A 24,006-nucleotide genomic window follows, 5' to 3' on the forward strand; every position below is an offset into this window, starting at 1 on the left:
CATAGAGATGTACAGCATGGGAACAGGCCCTTCGGTCCAACTCGTCCATGCCGACCAGATATCCCAACCCAATCTAGTCCCACCTGCCAGCACCCAGCCCATATCCCTCCAAACCCTTCCTATTCATATACCCATCCAAATGTTGCAATTGTACCAGCCTCCACCACATCCTCTGGCAGCTAATTCCATACACGTACCACCTTCTGCATGCCCCTTAGGTCTCTTTTATATCTTTCCCCTTTCACCCTAAACCTATGCCCTCTAGCTCTGGACTCCCTGACCCCAGAGAAAAGACTTTGTCTATTTATCCTATCCATGCCCCTCATAATTTTGTAAACCTCTATAAGGTCACCACTCAGCTTCCGACGGTCCAGGGAAAACAGCCCCAGCCTGTTCAGCCTCTCCCTATAGCTCAAATCCTCCAACCCTGGCAACATCCTTGTAAATCTTTTCTGAACCCTTTCAAGTTTCACAACATCTTTCCGATAGGAAGGAGACCAAAATTGCATGCAATATTCCAACAGTGGCCGAACCAATGTCCTGTACAGCCGCAACATGACCTCCCAACTCCTGTACTCAATACTCTGACTAATAAAGGGAGGCATACCAAACGCCTTCTTCATTATCCTATCTACCTGTGACTCCACTTTCAAGGAGCTATGAACCTGCACTTCAAGGTCTCTTTGTTCAGCAACACTCCTTTGGACCTTACCATTAAGTGTATAAGTCCTGCTAAGATTTGCTTTCCCAAAATGCAGCACCTCGCATTTATCTCAATTAAACTCCATCTGCCACATCCCAGCCCATTGGTCCATCTGGTCCAGATCCTGTTGTAATCTGACGTAACCCTTTTTGCTGTCCACTACACCTCCAATTTTGGTGTCATCTACAAACTTACTAACTGTACCTCTTCTGCTCGCATCCAAACTATTTATGTAAATGACGAAAAGTAGAGGACCCAGCACCAATCCTTGTGGCACTCCACTAGTTACAGGCCTCCAGTCTGAAAAACAATCCTCCACCACCACCCTCTGTCTTCTACCTTTGAGCCAGTTCTGTATCCAAATGGCTAGTTCTCCCTGTATTCCATGAGATCTAACCTTGCTAATCAGTCTCCCATGGGGAACCTTGTCGAATGCCTTACTGAAGTCCATATAGATCACATCTACTGCTCTGCCCTCATCAATCTTCTTTGTTACTTCTTCAAAAAACTCAATCAATTTTGTGAGACATGATTTCCCACGGACAAAGCCATGTTGACTATCCCTAATCAGTCCTTGCCTTTCCAAATACATGGACATCCTGTCCCTCAGGATTCCCTCCAACAAATTACCCACCAATGAGGTCAGGCTCACTGGTCTATAGTTCCCTGGCTTGTCTTTACTGCCCTTCTTCAAAAAGTGGTACCACGTTTGCCAACCTCCAGTCTTCCGGAACCTCACCTGTGACTATTGATGATACAAATATCTCAGCAAGAGGCCCAGCAATCACTTCTCCAGATTCCCACAGAGTTCTTGGGTACACCTGATCAGGTCCTGGGGATTTACCCACTTTTATGCATTTCAAGACATCTAGCACTTCTTCTGCTGTAATCTGACATCTTGCAAAATGTCCACCATCTATCTTCCATATCCTTTTCCACAGTAAATACTGATGCAAAATATTCATTTAGTATCTCCCCCATTTTCTGTGGCTCCACACACAGGCCGCCTTGCTGATCTTTGAGGGGTCCTATTCTCTCCCAAGTTACCCTTTTGTCCTTAATATATTTGTAAAACCCCTGTGGATTCTGCTCAATTATATTTGCCAAAGCTATCTCATGTCCCCGTTTTGCCCCCCTGATTTCCCTCTTAAGTATACTCCTACTTTCTTTATACTCTTCTAAGATTCACTCAATCTATCCTGTCTATACCTGACATATGCTTCCTTCTTTATCTTAACCAAACCCTCAATTTCTTAAGTCATCCAGCATTCCCTATACCTACCAGCCTTCCCTTTCACCCTGACAGGAATATACTTTCTCTGAATTCTTGTTATCTCATTTCTGAAGGCTTCCCATTTGCTAGCCGTCCCTTTACCTGCGAACATCTGCCTCCAATCAGCTTTTGAAAGTTCTTGCCTAATATCGTCAAAATTGGCCTTTCTCCAATTTAGAACTTCAACTTTTAGATCTGGTCTATCCTTTTCCATAACTATTTTAAAACGAATACAATTATGGTCGCTGGCCCCAAAGTGCTCCCCCACTGTCATCTCAGTCACCTGTCCTGCCTTATTTCCCAAGAGTAGGTCAAGTTTTACACCTTCTCTAGTAGGTACATCCACATACTGAATCAAAAAATTGTCTTGTACACACTTATGAAATTCCTCTCCATCTAAACCTTTAACACTATGGCAGTCCCAGTCGATGTTTGGAAAGTTAAAATCCCCCACCATAATCACCCTATTATTCTTACAGATAGCTGAGATCTCCTTACAAATTTGTTTCTCAATTTCTCTGTCTATTAGGGGGTCTATAATACAATCCCAATAAAATCCCTTTCTTATTTCTCAGTTCCACCCAAATAACTTCCCTGGATGTATTTCCGGGAATATCCTCCCTCAGCACAGCTGTGAATGCAAATACTTTGGTAGATTGTGATGGAGAAAACTACAGAAATAAGAAGGAGTGAGGCAATGAGTTATATTCTGCGATATATTGCCTTGAAGAGTAATCACAGCAGATTCAATGATCATTTTCAAAAGTCACATGGATAATTAGCTGAAGGAGAGAGAATTCCCTTTTGGGCAATCAGGAATGGTGATGAATTTCACAGGGCTAGCAAAGGCACAATGGGCAGGTAGTTTTCCTGCGATGCAATCTTCCATGACTGCTCTTCCTCCAACCACCACATCCCAAATCAAGTTGTATGGGGACTCTTTTCTAATCTAAGCCACTCCTTCCCAGGAACTCAGTTGTGGAAATTCTCAATTCCCTCAATTGCCCTCTGGAAATTCTGTTTAAAATCCAAGCTTGGCCTCTGATCCCACATAGATATAAGAAAGTCTTGCAGATCAACTTATCCCTTAATTAAAAAAAAACAGTAGTTTGCTCCACTACATCGCAACATCCAGCCACTTTTTAAAATGTTGCCAGGACATTTTTGTCCATTCCCAAACTAGGACAAGCATATGAAGTTGGTCTTCGAAGCTCCTCGGATGCTGCCTGAACTGTTGTGCTCTTCCAGCACCACTAATCCAGAATCTGGTTTCCAGCATCTGCAGTCATTGTTTTTACCTTTTGATCCCTTTGAGTCTGCTCTGCCAGTTGTGACCTTAACTCCATATTCGTACCTACTCTTGATATTCTTTGACTCCCTTGTTACTCAAAAATGTATCTACCTCTTCCTCAGAAATATTCAATAACCCTATCTCCACCACCCTCTGGGGAAGAGAGTTACAAAGCCTCATGACCATCCACTTTTACTGGTTCTGATCACTTCTGCAAGGGCAAACAACCATTCAGCATCCATCTATCAAGTCCCCTCAGGATTTTACATGGTTCAAAAGATCACCTCCCAATCTTCTAAACTTTAATGATACAGATGCAGTGCTGTCTGACTTTTAAGATATTCTATCGCGGGTATCAGTCGCGTGAATCTTCTCTGAACTGTTTTCAATGCATTTAATCACACAGCACCAAATGTCAGTCTCAAATGTGCCGTTTACTACTATCGACTCAAAGCATCTTCATTCTAATTTTATTTGAATTAGTGTTGCTGCCCTCTCTTTCCCCATTCACTTTATTTTCTCTTGCTCAACAGGTCTGTCCTATACAAAAGACTCGGGCCATCATTTGAGTTTCTTGATAGAGACAAACTATTATAGACGTTGAGTTGACAGAAGACTCTCTGATTTGAAGAGATTGTGCACAAAAATCAGCAAATGTTCATTTTAAATTTAACATGGCTGTTCCTTTTCAGTGATTTGTTTTCTTAGAAAGTGGGTTTTACATCGTTCTCAGTCACTGATTCATGTGTTGAGCTACAGGCTCAATGCCATATTATCCTTTTCCTTCTTAATGAGCTTTGTCAATTCTGCTGTCACCATGTTTTAAAGTCTTAGGCAAATAGCAACTGCATACCCACTTACTGATGATGGCATTATTTAATCTGTACACTGGACCCTGAGATACTTGATTCTAAGCAGTCTGCATTAGTCAGCAGTGACCTTGAGAGGTTATTGTTGAATGTTCTGACAGAAGCAGAGATTGTAAAAAAATCATTGAGAGTTGCTCACACATTTATTCTATTCCAACAGCATCAAATCCATTAACAAGACCATCTTCCCTTTTTTTTTGCCCTAACCAGTGGTGGTTGTGTTAAAGAACATGGACAAAAGGAGAAAAATTTAGTTGGGGGTGGGAAACAATGAGAAAATCACTGATCGAAATTATTAACTTTTGACACTGCGCCAAATACTTCTCCCCAGAGCCAGATTTAATTTAATTGTTTGCTCAACTGTAAGCACACCCAAATCCTGATAAAAAGTATTTTAAAAAAAGGTTTCATGAAGATGAAGATTTCGAAAAATATCTACTGTTTTGTCTCTATACCCTTGGCCCAATTAGTTCCATTTAAACTTCAATAGAAATAACACTGCAGAGAAAGTAGTTGGATTTGCAATAATAACACTACTCTCTCATGTTGGAATTTGTCAATGTCCATATCTACTACAAACATAATTATGGATCTCTACAAAATGAGTATGGATAGAAATGAAATTTTATAAATAGATCATATGAAAATGGTTTAGCATATCATGATTCCATGGAGTGAGAATGATTGAGGTTTAATCTATTAGAATTCTAAATCTACATCCTTTTTCTGATGTTAGCCAACATGCCTGGATATATACACCAGGAAACATCCAGACTTTGGGATTATACACCAACAGTGAGCCAGCATCTATTGAAACATCCCTCAATGCTGGAATACGATTCCAGAGGTATGGGTTCCTTGGTGGGGTACAATTACATTAATGCTGGCTCCCCAATGTTGATAGTTGCCTACCAGTGAATGCTTACTGGATTATAACAAATGATTGTGCTGAGCAACACTTACAGAACCTTCACTTTCCTCAAAATCCCCTCCCCTCAAAAGGTACTAGTGCTCTGCATGCAAAAGGGATCAAATTTGAAATTCACCCCATACACATGGGTCAAAATCAGTCTAAATTGTTGGGACAACAGGATTATTGAAGGTGTATTTTTAGACGTGAATTGTCAGTTACATTTCCTGTCCTAATGACCTTTACCCCTACGACCTACAGACAGACATATGCTCACAAAGTCAGAAAGACACAGACGGTGTGAGAGAGAGACAGAGAGAGAGAAAAAAAGACAGATAGACATAAAAGAAAGATAGGGTTTCACCTCCTGAAATACCTTATTCAGCAGACAATAAAAATCCCAACTGCTTCCTAGCTGTTATCCTGAGACCTTTTGATCAATTTTATTTTTCAAATACACACATTTCTAGTTATTGCCCAGATTAAGAGAATGCTGCCTGCATCTCAGGGCCTGGCAGAATTGCCTATGACAGCTGTTGTTCTGCTTAGACTATTGACCGATAATGGACTGCATCAAAGCTCTTTACAACAGCTCAAGAGGCCACACGCCTCAGAGAGAGACAGCTATTTTTGGAAAGTACACTTCTTTGAGGGCAGAGGCCGGGAGGAAACATTAAGGAAAGAAAGCAAGACTCATATCTTTTTTCTTTTAAATGATGTTATGATAATGCTCAAATTACATACAGAGCTGTGAAAGGACTTGGCACCAAATTCATTCCTATGATTTGACTGGCTGTGCATCATTTACAATGATAACTAAGACAATGAGATAGGTGTCTACCTAAACTCTGGGCAATACAGATGTGAAAAATGAAGGTAGCAAGATAATTTTGATGTCAAGGTGAGTTAAAATTGGGAATATAAGAGATGCTAGAGAAATCTTGGAAAACATTTTTCCAAGAAATCTCCATAGCTGGGACATGCTGAAGGACAAATGACAAACCCAGCATATATCATTAGAATTGCCACAGCCTTTTCATAAATAAGATTGTAACTACTGTCTGAGAGACCCTGTTGTAACATTGCACAGAACAGTTGCTGCACTTACATCAAAAAGTAATTCCCTGTGTAAAATACCTCAAGCAGTTTATACATGATATGGCACCATTTAAATGAAAACATTTCTGCTGTTAAGGATCAAAAGAATTATGAAACAAAAGCCTCACATGCTTGGTGCTGCGCGCCCGCCTGAGTCATGTGGCAAGGTTAGTAATCAATACTTCAAGATGGGTCCATTTTGAGTTTTCTGATAATTTGATGTAGTTAAAAGTTTTTACAACATTTACAGCAAACGTACCAGATCCTGAATCAATGAGCTTTTAACATTGTGGAATAATGAGTGCAGTCCTAAATCCAACAAATTATTTAAGGCATCTTTTCTTTGTTTTCACTGAGGCTTGCTTTTAGGGGAAAGCTGATTCTGCATGTAATTTTGTTACAGCAGATCTCAGAACAGCGAGACTGAGGCTTGGTGCTCAAGATTGGGATCGGCTGTATCAACACCCAATCTTTAAAAATACAATCAACCAATCACAACAATTCCTAGATTCCAGTTTAGTGAATGCTAGTGACTCAGTCTCTGTTCTCTTCTATTTTCATCCTCTATTCCTGCAGTCAATTTCTGAAAGCATTTATCTTTACTGGACCTGCTACACTTCACTCATTAGTTATGGCTGATTAAAGAGTCAGACACGCTTGAAATGGACTGTGTGTGTTGAAATGTTGAAAGGGTTTTATGAATGAAGTTTACATCACGTTATTATTATGATACGGTCATAAAACTTTCATGACAGCTTGTAGTCATCAAATATTCATCCTAGTAATGCTTCAGGCATCAGTGCTTGATCAAAAGGTCCTGGACAGCCTGGCAAGTGCAAATGACAGCCTCTGATGTTTGTGCAGCCAAATTTACAAATAAATAGCTGTCGCAAGATACAATTAAGATTTTTGAAACTCCCTCAATTCTATTTTATTTGTTCGGTTTTTAAAAAAATCTTCTATACGAGATAGATGAGCAGCAAGCAATGAGTAAATAAGCAAGAGCTTTTAACAAAAAGGAGATGCCATACAGTTCTGAGATACTTAACAGCTTCAAGAATGCGTACCCAGAACAATGCTTGGATAATCCCTGACAGAGGAACAGCACATCAAAATTTAGAACAGGTTTCAAAAAAGTATTTCTTTATGCAGAAAGTGATCAACAGTTGGAGCCAGTTTGCCAAAAAGGGTGGATTGAAGAGAAGCCACCAAACAAAACGACTGGATGGTGCTTGAAAGGAGATTTTGGTATTTTGGAATGCATTGCTCATGCCTACTCACCTTGTGATGAAAGGAGGAATTATTTGTAAATACCACAGAGGTTATTTTTAAGGTGAAATACAATGTAAGCATAAATATCCAGTGCCATAAAAGGGCTTCCAATATAATTCATATGTAGATCACATGCATCCCTTAATTCGATTTCACACTGCACCCATCTACTACTAGGCACCATATGGACTGCAAAGAAATAGCTCATCACATTTTTCCCAAAGGCTATTAGGAATGGGCAGTAAAGGTCAACCCAGATCCCATGAATATATATTATACAAAACTGGCAAGCAAAGCAGCTGACTCCTAACGTTAGGTTTCAGCTTCTAACCCACTTGCAGATTTTCTTTCTTCACAGCCTAAAATAACAAGTCATCAAATGTCAAAATGTTCACCAGATGCAAAGTGTCGTTCAGAGTTCAAAAGGAATAACTACAAATGCAAGACTTTTCTGTGCACAGCACATCTGAGGTTCAGGTTACTGGTTTGCTGGTTGGTTTGTTTTCAGATGTTTTATCACCATGCTGGGTAACATCATCAGTGAGCCTCTGGTGCTCTGTCCCACTGGCTATTTGTGTGTCTTGGTTTGTTGTATGGTGAGTGGTATCATTTCGGGTTCTGTTTCTGAGAAGTAGGCAAATGGGCTCCAAATCTATGTATTTGTTAATGGTCAGGCCAAACAAAGACACGTACGGGAATTCCTACCTAGACGCCTGACATTCAAACCGGAACTCCATTAATAAATGTATAGATTTGGACCCCATTTACCAACCTCTCAGAAACAGAACCGATACCACCCACTGCAACAAACCAAGACAGAGAAAGAGGAAGTAGGAAAGAACACCAGTGCTTCACCGGAAGTTCACTGATGATGTTTCCCAGCATGGTAACGAAATGTCTGAAAACATAACCCACCAGCTCAGTGAGCAAACTGAAATACTGATCCACAACCTGAGCTATAAACCTTCGCCAAAATCTCAAACATCTGAAGTTACCCAACTTGGTGAAGATGGTTCTACAGGCTCTAAGAATCTTTTATTCCTAAACAAGAAAAGCTATATTTCTTTTCACATACAGTGTCAAGTTTCAGAATACTTTACAGAACAAAACACAACAAGGGGAAAGTGGAATGAGAGTGTGGTAAAAGAAATAGTCTTGAAGGGAATCTTGAGGGAGAAAGGATTCTGAGGAGACAAAGATTAGGAGGTAACTACAAGGTCTGGCAAGCAAGGTGTTTAAGGCTACTAATCAAGCAGAAGAGGCAGAAAATGAGATTTGGGCTGGTATATAATGGTGCACTTGGGGTAATAGGGTCAAAGGCAGGGAAGGGTGTGAAAACGAGGTGAAGCAGAGATTTTAAAGTGAATAGGTAAAAGCAACAATGAAACATCACCAGGATTTATGTGACGTATTGACATATTTCAAAACACAACCTCAGCTCAATATAAACGGTACAAAGAGTTAAGGGCAATTCTTACCATTGGCATCCTGGACACCGGTCAGTGCTCCTACAGCAGCAGCAGTCTCTCCTGACAGCACAATCTGCCCTCCGCCCTGCAGGGTGGCTTCTGCAAGTGTGGCAACAGCATGGGCAGCAGCCTCACTGCAGTAGAGAAATACAAAACATATTGATCACCCTACAGACTTTCCAGGTACTGAGTTTTACCAGTACAAATATCATGTGCAAACATTAAAATACACACATTTATAGATGGAATAGCACTGCACAGAAGACAATCATTTAACCTTTTGTGCATTTGCCAGTTCTTTGAAAGAGCAAACCAATTATTTTCATTATTCCCTCTCCTGAACCACCTCTGATTCGGATTTTTTTAATCTCCATGAAGATTCTTCCATTAAACATTTATCCAAATCCATTTTGGAAGTAAGTAATGAATCTGCTTCCACCATCCCTCCAGGAGGTGTCATCCAGATTATTAAAAAAAAAACAACTGTTGCAACTTTCCATGTTCGTTTGTCAATCATTTTAAAATCAGTCAATTTTACTTCCTTTCGCCAATAGAAAAGGTTCCTTGCAATTACTCAATCAAAACTCCCCAGTTTTAAAGACCTGTATTAAATCTCTTAGCCTTCTCTTCTTCAAGGATAATAGTTTGTCTAGTCTCTCCATATGCATAAAAAATTATTTATTTTTAAACAGATATACAGGTCCCAAAAGACCACACACAAACCATTTTTATATAAGGAGTTCCCCTCCATAAAATCATAACATGGGTTAAGATCAGCATGGCCATCTGCCAGTTTGATCTCAACTTTCCAGGAAACTCACTTCATTGTCTTTCTATGGCTAATTAACATTCACTTAACTTGGTAGAAGAGTCAGTAACAAAACGATACAGATTTTTGAAAAGTATCTTCCTTTATACTGCCTTGATCCTGTGCACAGGTTCTGAAATGACCTTGCATCGTGAGTTGTCTGTCCTAACGCATAAGCGTTAGCAAATCAGCCAAACTAACAGTTTTGTTCCTTTCCTGAAGAAGCAAATTTGCCATTTGTCTGTGTCTACAATCAGCGCTTGCTACATCTTGCAGTTTAAACAGCCATGTGAAACATGCAGTAACACTCCCTTAAGCAGTTACAGCAATGATCAGAAGTTAAATTCATAACCATCTTCCAAACTAAAACAGAACAGTAAAAAGACGATAACATCAATTCAAACACAAGGCAATGAGCCCGTTCACTCCAACAGCAACAAGATTTCACTCTGTCCAGAAGGTAGATTGGACAAAAGTTTTTAAATTGTCTTTTTTCCTTAGTTGAGACCACAACAGTCCAGTCGGTGATTAGATAGGATTGGCACCAGGTTTCCTGTAGCTGGTGTGTTGGTCCATTTCATTTCTGGGTTCTGATTCACAGCTGGCCAGCTCTGAAACTTTACTTCAGTACAGATTCAGTTGAGAAAATAAAAAGGAAGGATAGAAGAAAGTTGCAGGGGTGGGGTGGGGGTGATGGTGGGAAAAAGGTTGGTGAGTAAAGTATCATGATTTTAAAAGATCAAATGAAATTGCTGTCTAGTACATAGTTTGAGGGGATTCCTCCATTATGTCATCACTTGAATTCAAGGTCCTTGTCAAACACTTTTTAATGTGGCACATTAAAGTCAGTACTTAGCATAACTGAAGAGACAAATAATATTAACACTGGTCACATTATACACTGCATATAACACTTTCTGGTTCCAGGTCAATCTGTTCATTGTGATCCTGCAGAACACTGCTTGAAAAATACAAATCACTACCTCCCCCTGCTGGACTTAGTGCAGCACCACCCCATAAATAGGATTTTTTTTTAAAGAATATGGCTGCACAATTTCTCAAAATATTGCAGGTGGGATGCGAAGAGATAAAACTCTGTGAAACTTAATTGTCACCTCCTGAAATCAATGCACTACCTGTGCAGTGCACTGGCAAACATCACAAAGTGGTCCAAACTTCTCCTCCACCCCAAATCAGAACCTCATCTAAGAGACCAATCTTCAAGATATGAACCTCAACAGCAAGGGATGGTATTGACCATTTGAACGTGAATGGCATTACTATAGAATCTTATCCTGTCTTTGTCTTTAAACTGACTAAATGTTCCTCCAGCAGGGCTTAAAGGAAAAGGATCAGAAGGAAGAATGCTGGCAAAATTGCTCCAACTCAGTCAGGGCTGCTTATTCTAACCACAGCAGCTTTACTCCACCTTGGGGAAAATATATTGACAAAGGAACTAGGGAAAGAGAATCATTAAATCTGCAGTAATCTGTGAAAAGGTATTGGATTAAACATAAATTGCTGAGTTTCAAAACTATCAAGAGCAACAAATTGGAGTTTCCATCGCACACTGCAGACTAAATTAATAACACAGATAATCAGATAGCTTACAGGGCCTTCTGCAAGAGCCTTATACCAGCTGCATGGATATTTATGCAGATGAAAACCAGTGGGGACTGAGTCTATCTGATCTGAAACCTGATGAATCTCAAAGGCAGGCAGCATGCCCAGAGTTCCACATGACACCATGGAAATGTATATTCCTTGAATGTGTTAAAGCTGAAGCAGAAAAACTGCTGAAAATTGCAAAAGCTTGTGATTCATTTAATAGAAGCTGCACAATTTAAATTTGTGTTCAAAGGCAATCTGTTGGAAAACTCTTAAAAACCAGTTGTGTTTGTACTGTTTGTTGAATATTAGTTCTTTCAATAGGTTCCTTCAAAGGGGTCTAAGATCCCTTCCCCATTTGTATTCTGTTCATGAGCAAGAAATTATTACTCTATTTATTTATGCTTTCAGTGTGTGGAACAGATAAGACCACAGTTAATGCTAAGGTCTCAATAGACAAAATAAATATTTCTCATTTATTTTTACGTTTGTAATTTTTATTTTTAAAAAATTGATCCCAAAATTTATTCTGCATTTCCTTCCTCCATCTGCAATCAGCTGATCCTAGCCAGTACAGAAATAACAATATATGACACAAGTGGTTAGGGTGGGGAAAAAAAGTCAGGTGGAGGTCCAGCTACCTGCTGGAGAAAGCTAACGTGTGGATGAAATCAGGCTTCCTATTTTCCCCATAAGCCTCAGTGCTTACTTGTTAAAATCTTCTGGAGTAATCTGTCCAGTTCTGGTCACCCTGTTATGGGAAAGATATTATTAAGCTAGAGAAAATTCTGAACAGATTTACCAAGATGCTGTTGGGTATGGAAAGTTTGAGTTACTAAGAAAGGCTGGATAGGCTGGGACTTTTTCCCATTGGACTGTAGGAGATTGAAAGGTGACCTTATAGAGGTTGATAAATTTTTGAAGCTCAGGTTAATGTTCAGGTTGTAAGTTTGCTCACTGTGCTGTTTTCAGACGTTTCATCATCACATTAGGCAACAAGATCAGAGAGCCTGCGGTGAAGTGCTGGTGTTCTGTCCCACTTTCTATTTATGTGTCTCGGTCTCTTAGGGTGGGTGATATCATTTCTGTTTTTTTCCCTCAGGAATTGGTAAATGGCATCCACATCAGTGCATTTATTGAAGAAGTTCCAGTTTGAATGCTAGACCTCTGGGGATTTTGGCGGGTGTCTCTGTTTAGCCTGCCCCAGGATGGAAGTAAGGTAAAAACAAGGACAGCAGGTCAGGCAGCATCCAAAGAGCAGGAAAATCGACGTTTCGGGCAAAAGCCCTTCATCAGAAATAGAATGATGATTTGCCAACCCCTGAGAGAAAGAACCAGAAATGATATCACCCACCCTAAGAGACCGACACACATAAATAGAAAGTGGGACAGAACACCAGCACTTCACCGCAGGCTCTCTGATGATGTTGCCTAACGTGATGACAGTGAGCAAACTTACAACTTGAACATTAACCTGAGCTACAAATCTTCTCAAAAAATTATCAACCTCTATAAGGTCACCTATCAGGAATAGAATGATGAAGGGCTTTTGCCCGAAACTTCGATTTTCCTGCTCCTTGGATGTTGCCTGACCTGCTGTGCTTTTCCAGCACCACTCTAATCCAGACTCAGGATGGAAGTGTTGTCCCAGTCGAATAGGTGTCCTTCTTCATCTGTGTGGAAGGATACTAGTGATAGTGGGTCATGTGTTTTGGTGGCTAGTTGGTGTTTGTGTATCCTGGTGGCTAGTTTTCTGCCTGCCTGTCCAACGTAGTGTTTGTTACAGTCCTTGCAGGGTATTTTATAAATGACATGTGTTATTATGCTGGTTGTTGGTATAGGGTCCTTTAGGTTCATCAGTTTCAGTGTATTGATAGATTTGTGGGCTATCATGATGCCAAGGGGTTGGAGTAGTCTGGTAATCATCTCTGAGATGTCTTTGACGTATGGTAGTGTGGCAAGAGGTTTGGGTGTGTTGTGTCTACTTGTTTGGGTTTGTTATTTAAGAATCTGTGGACTATGTTTATCGGGTTCCCTATACCAACAACCAGCAAAAGGAATGTCATTTAAAAAATACCCTGCAAGGACTGTAACAAATACTACATCATACAGACAGGCAGAAACTAGCCACCAGGATACAGGAACACCAACTAGCCACCAAAAGACATGACCCACTATTACTAGTATCCTTACATACAGACGAAAAAGGACACCACTTCGACTGGGACAACTCATCCATCCTAGGACAGGCTAAACAGAAACACGCACGGGAATTCCTAGAGGTCTGGCATTCAAACCGGAACGCCATCAATAAGCACATTGATTTGGACCCCATTTACCAACCGCTCTGAAAAAGAACCGGAAATGATATCACCCACTCTAAGAGACCAAGACACACAAATAAAAAGCAGGACAGAACACCAACGCTTCATCAGAAGCTCGCTAATGGTGACGAAACATCTGAAAACAAACCTGCCAGCTCAGTGAGCAAACTTCCAACCAGAGGTTTATAAAATCATGAGGGATATAGATAGGGTTAATCATAAGTGAACTTTCACTAGGATTGAGGATTTCAAGACTAGGGGACATAATTTTAAGGTGAGAGATTTTTAAAAAAAATTTTTTTCAAACAGATGGTTCATGTGTGGAATGAACTTCTCGTGGAAGTGGTGGATGCAGGCACAGTTATGACGTTTAAAAAACACTTAGATAAGTACCTGAATAGGAAAGGTTTGGAGAGTTATGGGCCTGGGGTGGGCAGGTGGGAGCCGTTTAGCTTGGGATTATGTTCGGCATGTACTGGTCAGACCGAAGGTTTCATTTCCATGCTGTACGACTCCATAATAGTTACTAAAATTGTTTACGTTCATGGATTTCAATCTGAGCAATGATTAAATGCACAAAGTATTTACAACACAGAAACAGTCCCAAAAGACCCACACCAGAGATTATACTCCGAATGAGTCTCTACCCACCCTCCTTTATGTAGCCATTATTGTACCCTTCTATTCTTTTTTCCACACTATGTTTATCTAGCTTCCCCTTAAAGAGTCAATTTCTTTCAGCTCATTGTGCTCCTTGTGGTAGCAAGCCCCATGTTCTAATCACTCTCTGGATGAAGTAGTTTCTCCTCAATTCCCTACTGAATTTATTATTGACTAATTTATGTTAAGGTTGCTAGCTCTGATCTTTTACCTGAAAACACTTCTCTATATCAACTCAATAAAACCCTTTCATGATTTTAAAGATCTTAATCTGGGAACTGTTTAGTTTTCTATTTTTGAAAGAAAAGAGCACCAAATCTAAGTTTTTCTCCACATGTTTAACTCTTAGTTCAATTTAATTCTAGTAAATCATTTTTGACATCATTGTCTCCACATCCTTTTCATAATATAGACATCAGAAATGCTCACAGAAGTCCAAATATTACCTATGCAAGGTTATCATTTTTTTAAAATCAATATTATCCAACTGGAAATGAACCTGAGTGCAGTGTTTACTTTCTTAAGGTCTTTTTTGGCTTTGTATTTGTACACCCAAATCTCCTCAACTCCACTTAGCAACACTTTTCAAAATCTTCCTACTAAATGGACCACCACATACATTTCTATATTGAATTTGTCAATTACATGAAAATGTTGTTCTGTAGCCATTTAGGGCTCCCCTTGTTATTGTGGTAAAGACAGACTCAAGGCTGGAGGGGGGAAGGACATGACTGTTTATAGGGGAAGCTTGGAGCAAGGTGGTATGGTTATTGTGGAGGTTCATGTTTGTCAAGAGCATTAGGTCTAGCAGTTGGCCAGGAGTCATGTTGTGGCTGTACAGAATATTGGTAAGGCCACTTATATAAAAAAAAGTTAAAAGTTTCTTTACTCAGAGAGTAGTAAGGGTATGCAATGCTTTGCCTGCAACGGTAGTAGATTCGCCAACTTTAAGTACATTTAAGTCGTCATTGGACAAGCATATGGACGTACATGGAATAGTGTAGGTTAGATGGGCTTCAGATTGGTATGACTGGTCGGCGCAACTTTGATGGCCGAAGGGCCTATACTGTGCTGTAATGTTCTATGTATTTTGACATTGTCCTCTTCCGACTAAACGTACTCCCTGGTTTTAAGTCTACAAATTTTGAAGTTGTATCTTTAATTCCAGAGTCCAAATAAATTGAAACAATAGTGGTCTCAGCACCTAGCCTTATGGAACAACAACACTTCCCATCATTTGACAATCCTATGCTGTGTTTGTGTGCAGAGGGATAGGGATGACAGAAGAACTGAGAAATAGCAGAAATAAGAAGTAGGATTTCTTTATCCCCCAAACAGGATGTGACTTCTACTTCACTTTAGAATACCCAAACTTCCCCTCTAAGCTATTTAAAAAGATCCCATCACTACACTCCCTCAGAATAACAGGACTCTACTAACAGAAATTGGAACATTTCTATTTACAGTGAGAACTTTTAATTTTTTGCCCAAATTTTAATATGACCCCTGACATTTTCTTTCTTGATTTTAACACTATTTATTGCTTAGAGATAGAAGAATACATGAAGTGACAAAAGGTCATTCCACTCGTTAGGTTTACCTCGTTAAGTTTACTTCTCACCACTGAGTTAAATCCACAAGTGTATACTGCGCTATTACACTGATAACTAAAGCTACAACACATGCATCAGTGTCATCACCTCAACTGGAAACCCATGGATAATTTTCATCCTACACTTGCAATATAATCGTTCACTTGTCCCATTTTGAGTGTCTCAGTTTCATTGCCCGTAAGTTCAAACATCTTACTTGCCTCTTTGGTTTCAGAATCAAAAATGGGAGAAGGGTCCACTGCACATTTTGAAAACCCAAACCACTAAAATAGTTAGTTAAGATTGAGTGTCTATGTACCGTTCCCCCAAACTCTCACTCCTTAATCATGCTTCAGTTACCAGTTCCTAAAAAAACATACTCAGCTGGTGTTGTTTCAAGTAATGAGTTTGGAACAACACAGATTATGTGAATAACATGTTGTGGCTCCTCTACAAACCACTGACTCACGAGCAGTTCACGTATCTTTGCTTTATGACAAAATTCCAAAAGAAATGTAAAGTAGGTTTTGTTTGGAAAGTGGTGCAGGATCCACAACTTATTCTCTAATACCTCACCTAAATAGGAGCCTTCACGTGTCTACCTCTACATTTACTGTCAGTTATTCAACAGGACAGGAAGAGGGATGTCACCATTAAATCTGGAGTCAGGCAGGGCTGCCCTCTCTCTCCTGCCTTGTTTCTGTGCTGCATAGAGCCATTTGCTGAGTCCATCAGGAAGGATGCGAGCCTGAGAGGGGTGACTATTCCTACATCCTACATCATACATCCCTCCTTCACTTTCTTCTGTTTGGTCTAGTTGGGATACTGCATAAGAATAGTGGGTGAGATACCCTGATTTGTTCCCTCACCTGTAGTTCAGCCGCAACTTCTAAGTCTGAAGCTTATGGAATCAAATTCTAAACCAGGCTGACATTAAAGTGCAGCACTTGAGGAGCTCTACCATTCTGGAGGTGTTATTGTTCAGATGAGACATTAATCCGATGTCCAACTTGTTCTTTAAGTTGAATGGGCTGGCCGACTGTCACCTACAAGACGAGCAGCGGGCTGGTAAGGGAACATGGAAGCTGAACACAAAGCTGTTGACCCCGGGAAACATTGAGGAGCTCAAGTGGGACTACGCAGGTCGGAGAACCGTGAAGCCCCTCTTTGAGTCCCCAGCGGACTGGTGGGAAACAGTAAAAGGTTCTTCATCCTCAAAGGTGTTCAGGAGGCGAGAGAGAGGTGGGGAAAACTGTCCGAGCTCCAGGAAAGTATGCAGAACCTGTTCCTGCTGCAGACGATGGGGGTGGATGTCACGGAGGACCTCAAGGAGGTGAAGGGCCAGCAAGCCTTGCTCTTTGCCTCGGAGGCCTCCAAGATAATCTTGGGGTCCAGGGTCCACTCGGTGGAGCAGGTCGAGACGTGCTCACGTTTCTTCTTCCAGAAGGTGCACAAAGAGAGCTCTGTGCTCAGTAGCCTGAAGGAAGAAGATGGCTCGATAACATCATCTCAGGCTGACGTCATGAGGATCAGTAAATCCTTCTATGCCAGTTTATATGGCGCGAAGCCGACCGACAGCGCAGCCTCCCAGTCGTACCTGTCCGCTATCACGGAGGTCTTAGATGACAGAACACGTGAGAGGTTTGACCAGCCGCTATCTCTGGACGAGCTGACCAAGGCCCTCGAGTCCTTTGAAAAGAATAAAACTCCTGGAAGTGACGGCTTACCGGTCGAGCTCTATTCCGCTCTGTGGGACTTGATTGGCCAGGACCTGCTGGAGGTGTATGTCAGTATGCTTCGGGCAGGTACCATGAGTGAATCCATGAGGAAAGGCATCATCACCCTCATCTACAAGCGGAAGGGGGAGAGGGAGGAACTCAAAAATTGGAGACCAATCTCACTGTTGAATGCGGATTACAAAATTCTGTCAAAGGTAATCGCCAACCGGGTCAGGTCTGCTCTGGGTTGGTGATTCACCCTGACCAAACCTGTGCTGTACCAGGCAGGAAGATTGCAGAGAGTCTCGCACTCCTCAGGGATACGATCGCCTATGTGCAGGATAGAGGGTTGGACACCTGCCTGATCAGCCTGGACTAGGAGAAAGCCTTTGACAGGATGTCACAGAGGTATATGAGAGATGTTCTCTCCAAAATGGGCTTTGGGGAGGGAATCTGCAATTGGATCAGACTGCTCTACACCAACATTGTCAGTGCAGTCTCAATCAATGGGTGGGAATCAGATAGCTTCCCAGTCAGATCTGGAGTCAGACAGGGCTGCCCTCTCTCTCCTGCCTTGTTTCTGTGCTGCATAGAGCCATTTGCCGAGTCCATCAGGAAGGATGCGAGCCTGAGATGGGTGACTATTCCTGGCAGCGGGGGCCTGCAGGTTAAGGCCTCCTTGTACATGGATGACGTCACCATTTTCTGCTCAGATCCGCTGTCCGTGCGCAGACTCTTGTGCATATGTGACCAGTTCAAACGGGCCTCGGGGGCCAAGGTAAACCGAGGTGAGAGAGAGGAACTGGGCCAACCAATCCTCGATCCCCTTCACCGTGAGGACCGACCACCTGAAGGTGCTGGGTATTTGGTTCGGGGGGGGGGGGGGGGGGGGGGGGGGCGCTGGGGCATGCGCCAAGTCTTGGAGGAGCGTATCAGTAAAGTGAGGCAGAAACTAGGCAGATGGAAGCTACGGTCAATCTCCATCGCGGGAAAAAACCTGGTTATCAGGTGTGAGGCACTGTCATTGCTATTAAACATGGCACAGGTCTGGCCTATTCCCAGAACCTGTGCCGCTGCAGTCACCTGGGCCATCTTCCAGTTTATATGGAGGTCAAAGATGGACCGGGTCCAAAGGGACTCGCTGCACAAAGATCTGGGCAAAGGGGGAAAAAATACACCCAATGCCACTCTCACCCTGATGGCCATCTTTGTGGCTGCATCAAGCTGTGCGTGGATCCCCGGTATGCAAACACCAAGTGTCACTACGTACTGAGGTTCTACCTGCCCCCGGTGTTGCGAAGGATGGGCCTGGCCTCGCTGCCGCGGAATGCTCAGAGTGGTTGGACCGTTCCGTATCACCTGTCCTTCGTGGAGAAGTTTATGAAGAAAAACACCTTTGACCACAATCCATTTGGAAGTGGTCAGTATGTAGTGTCCTCGAGACCCTTCGGGAAAAGGAGAGGGTGGATCCTATCGAGCGGTTCCCTGAGCAGACTGTCAAAGCCATTTGGCAGAATGCCTCATTGCCAGAACTTTCCAACAAGCACCAAGACATGGCTTGGCTGATGGTGAGAAGGGCTCTGCCTGTGAGATCCTTTACGCACGCCCGGAATCTCAGCCGCACCGCACGCTGCCCTCGAAGCGGCTGCGGGGGGGAGGAGACTGTCATACACCTCCTTCTGGAATGTGCCTATGCAGAAGAAGTCTAGAGAGGAATGCAGTGGTGTTTGTCGAGGTTCGTCCCAAGCAGCGCCATGACTTGGGACTCCGTGCTCTACGGCCTGTTCCCCGGGACGCACACCGAGACGAATATCAACTATGCCTGGAGGATCATCAACTCGGCGAAGGATGCTCTCTGGGTGGTCCAAAACCTGTTGCTCTTCCAGCAAAGGAGTTGACCCCGACTGAGTGTTGCAGACTGGCACATTCCAAGGTCCAGGACGTGTTGAGGGACGCGCTGAAGCTTGGGGCAGCTGCCGCCAAGGCGCGGTGGGGAAAGACCACTGTGTAACATCTGCCTGCCTAAAGAAGAACAAGGTGCCCGCGCAGTCATTTGGGCTCTGCTGACACCTCAGCTAAAAATGTAATCGTATTGACCTGTAAATAGGAATGATTACTCTGTTTTCGGTATGCAAACAAAAGGAATGTTTACATATGTATGGCATGTCCAACTGTACAGACCATTAAAGTATTATATGAATAAAGTATATTTTTGAAATAAAAAAAAGTAAAAGATCAAATGATATGCTGAAGAACAACAGAGTTTTCCCTCAAGTACTGGCCAACATTTATCTTTATCTAGAATCACTAAATCTGAATTTTCTGCTCACTATCACTTTGCTGCTCATATGACTTTGCTGTAAACATACTGGCTGTCTCACTTTCCAAATTACAACAGAGATAACATTGCAAAAGTACTTTGTAACTATAAAATATTTTAGGATGTCTCGAGGGCACAATATAAATGCCAGTTCTTCCTTTAGTCATATCTCTTTTTGTTCCATGGATGCTGTACTTAAGTCAGAAGTCACATAATGGCAGGTTATAGTGTAAAAGGCTTTTTTTGAAATCACACAAGCTTTCGGAGCACTACTCCTTTGTCAGGTGCTGAAGGAGGGGCGCACTCCAAAACGTTGTGATTTCAAATGAACCTGTTGGTCTATAGCCTGGTGTTGTGTGACTTCTAACTTTGTCCACCCCAGGCCAACACTGCCACTTCCACATCATGCTATACTTAAGACAGCAAAGACCTCAGACACTGTCCAATGAGAAGTGAGAGGTTGCCGGTAAAAGATCAACAGCCCTGGGTAATTTTCCTTCTCCAGCTCAGGGTCAAAAACTAACTTCAGAGAGTCCCTCTCTGTCATTGCGCTTGCTGAAGTTGGGATCAAACAACACAGCACAAATCAGGGGTTTAAATCTTCAACTTGCCTGACCTGAGCTGCTTTGAACAGATTCACCAAGTGATTGCTGGTACAAATTTGTTTGCAAGCTTGACTCACCCCTAAGCACTACCCCTATCTTTTTTCCCTTCATTAGGCATCATTCTCTTCTTTCTAACATGAGATTACTTACTTCAGCTCCGGTGTCAGATTGGCTAATTGGGTCTTGGTCAAAACCATTTGCTAGAATTTGAGCTGGCTATAAGAGTATGAAGGGGAATGCTTGCCTGCCTTTCAGTTTCTAATCCCACCCTCCATTTCTCTTTATAACATATTGCCCACCTACTTCAACATCTAACTAAGATCAGCAGAAACAAGCTGCATTGTCTACACAGAATTGGATATCCTAGCACTGTGTAAGAACAAAGGGAGATTATGATCAATATCCAACTAGTTGAAAAACTAAAATCCCATGATCTCTGAAACATGAATGAAGTATACTAATAGAAGTATCATTTTCAGTTGCAAGTTCCAAAAGTTGGATTTTAAACAAAAAAAAGTCTGAAAATATTATTTCACAGTCCAGCTGTTGGCCCAGAACATTGTTCTTTGTTTTCGTGCAAATCAAGGATGAACCTTATGAAACATCTCTTCAGAGCACGGTTAGCTGACACTCACCTGTTCAGTGCCATGGTAACGGTGGCCCCTTGCTGCATCTCCTGGGATGCAGCTACTGCAGCCTCCGCCAGAGAGGCCACAGCCTGGGTGGCTTCAGAGGCCTGGGTTGTCTGGATTGCCATTTCCCCCCCTTGCAACGTGGCCCAGTTCTGCTCAACCTGTGCAAAGAAAATGCAGGCATTAGTAAGAAGGAAGCAAACAAAATATGAAGAACTGAAGGCAAGTGTGAGCAGTGCACAAGTAGGTGGGGGGGGGGGGGGGGGGGGGGGTGGATAGTACAGAGCAATATGCATATATTGCTACAGTTTTTTTTAAATAAAACATCTATTAACAAGGACTGAAGAAAAATTAATATCTCCTGCTCCATTAAAGTATGTCTAATTTGGATAATTGACCCAAATCACAGCCAAATCAATGGAGAAGAAAGAGGTTGAGTACGATTTCCTGCACTGAGCTGAAAATGTGTTGCTGGAAAAGCGCAGGTCAGGCAGCATCCAAGGAACAGGAGAATCGATGTTTCGGGCATAAGCCCTTCTTCAGGATTCTTCAGGCTTATGCCCGAAACGTCGATTCTCCTGCTCCTTGGATGCTGCCTGACCTGCTGCACTTTTCCAGCAACACATTTTCAGCTCTGATCTCCAGCATCTGCAGTCCTCACTTTCTCCTCTATGATTTCCTGCACTCAGTCAAATCCACATTAGTTTCAGACTGACCAAGCCTCAGCTTAAATAGTAGAGCAGCTCAGGGACCTTCCCGTGGCTTGCCACTTCAACTCACAATCCTGCTCCCATGCCCACATGTCTGTCCTTGGCCTGCTGCAATGTTCCAGTGAAGCTCAACACAAACTGGAGAAACAGCATCTCATCTTCCGACTAGGCACGTAAAAGGCCTGCCGGTCTCAACATTGAATTCAACAACTTCAGGTAATTTTATTTCATTTACCTTATTTATCTTTGTAAAAAATTTTTAAAAACTGTTCTGTACCTCTTATTTCTTGATTGTCTCTCTTTCTCTCGCTCATCACCTTTTTCCTCTCCTCTTCCCCCCTTTTGCTACCCTTCTCTCATTTTCCATTTTGCCTCTGCTTCACCCATTCTACCCCCCCCCCCCCACCCCAATATATTTTGTCACATAGCACTGGCTCAGCCTTGGTCATTCACAGCTCCTAATCTCCCAATAATCTCTCGATGCACTGTCATTATCACCTCTTTATTCCTACCTTTGCTTCTGGAGCCATGACTCACCTTCTCTAAACCTAGTATAAATACATCCCTATTTCTCCTTTTTTTAAAGCTTTGACAAAGGACAAGTTAGATTCAAAACATCAGCTCTTTTCTCTGCTTACAGATGCTGCCAGACCTGCCCCTGAGATTTCCAGCATTTTCTCTTTCAGCTCGGGGACACATTGATATTGTGCTCAAGTGATTTTGGAGGGAATCAAAGACAGAAGGTAAATTTGAAGATTAGAACCGTTTAAACAAAAATAAAATCTACACTTGTCTTTAAACAATTAGATTAGATTACTTACAGTGTGGAAACAGGCCCTTCAGCCCAACAAGTCCACACGGACCAGCCGAAGCGTAATCCACCCAGACCTATTCCCTTACATTTACTCCTTCACCTAACACTGCGGGCAATTTAGCATGGCCAATTCACCTAACCTGCACATTTTTGTGGGGATTGTGGGAGGAAACCGGAGCACCCGGAGGAAACCCACACAGACACGGGGAGAATGTGCAAACTCCACACGGAGTCACCTGAGGTGGGATTTGAACCCGGGTCTCTGGTGTTATGAGGCAGCAGTGCTAACCACTGTGCCACCGTGCCGCCCTTAATTCTATTGCCAATCTCCATTTAGTTTCCAAAGGGTTAATATTACTAGAAGATAATCCTGCGTTCCCCAATGATTTGACGAGTTAAGATAACCATAGTAGGACCATACAGATCAGTGAGGATCCACATTCATCCAATGTCTGTGCAAAATCTTTTCAGCTATGATGCTACAATTGGTTTGAGGGGAAGGGAGGCAGGAGTTCCACGCTGAAACACTGTCAAACAAATCCTGCCAACTAAAGACAAATAAGTGCCAATAATGGTGACATTCACGCTCACTTGCCAAGTGCCAAGGTTTACTCATGAATGTTTACCATTTGATAGAATCCTACAGCTGAAAACAGTTAATATTCCTTTAATCAGTTAATTTCCTGGTATGTAAGATGACTGTAATACAGTAATCTTAGTCTATCATTTTAAACATTGCAGTCCAACATGAAGAACTAGAAACTTAGTTTAAATACCTTGAATCTTTACAGATTTTGCAAGGCTTTGATTAACTAACCAGGTCTTGCACAGCTAATTTCTCAAGGCATAATCTATCATACACATAAATTTCATCCTATAAAGCATTTAAACAACAAATTACATTTATATACCACCTTTAACAGTGTAAAAGTCTGAAGGCACATCACAGGAGTAAATAACCTACAGAATTAGATTCTGAGCCACATAAAGATACCAGAATCAAGATAGTAGCCAACAGGTAGGTTTTAAAGAATGCCTTAAAAAAAAACAAGCGAGAGAGAGATTGGGACATGAAATTCTAGATCTTGGAACCTCAGCAGATGATGGCACAGCTGTCAATGAGGGAGAGCAAAGTCATGAATGTAAAAGAAGCCAAAATTCAACAAGAGCATGTAGTTCAGAAGAGGTTATAGAGGTAGGAATGGATAAGACTATGCAGAGATATGAAAACTAGGAAAAGAATTTTAAAATACTACCAGATCAAGAATCAATCAGCAATCATAGGTCATGATCCATCATCATCTGATGACATGATGTGAAATAAAAACAG

At 41.9% G+C, this 24,006-nt stretch overlaps 1 protein-coding gene across 9 annotated transcripts in view; it reads right to left on the reverse strand.

Moving 5' to 3' along the window:
• Positions 1–24,006, reverse strand: part of nrf1 (nuclear respiratory factor 1) — a 76,437-nt gene that overhangs the window by 14,949 nt on the left and 37,482 nt on the right. For all 9 annotated transcript variants that reach the window (XM_072562874.1, XM_072562876.1, XM_072562872.1 and 6 more), the window contains 2 exons: positions 21,156–21,313; positions 8,895–9,019 (listed from right to left, as the gene is read on the reverse strand). In XM_072562874.1, the coding sequence (XP_072418975.1) occupies positions 8,895–9,019; positions 21,156–21,313 (283 nt within the window). The remainder of the gene's footprint in view (positions 1–8,894; positions 9,020–21,155; positions 21,314–24,006) is intronic.

This window comes from Chiloscyllium punctatum, chromosome 44 (genome assembly GCF_047496795.1).
Source record: "Chiloscyllium punctatum isolate Juve2018m chromosome 44, sChiPun1.3, whole genome shotgun sequence".
Lineage (NCBI taxonomy): Eukaryota > Metazoa > Chordata > Chondrichthyes > Orectolobiformes > Hemiscylliidae > Chiloscyllium > Chiloscyllium punctatum.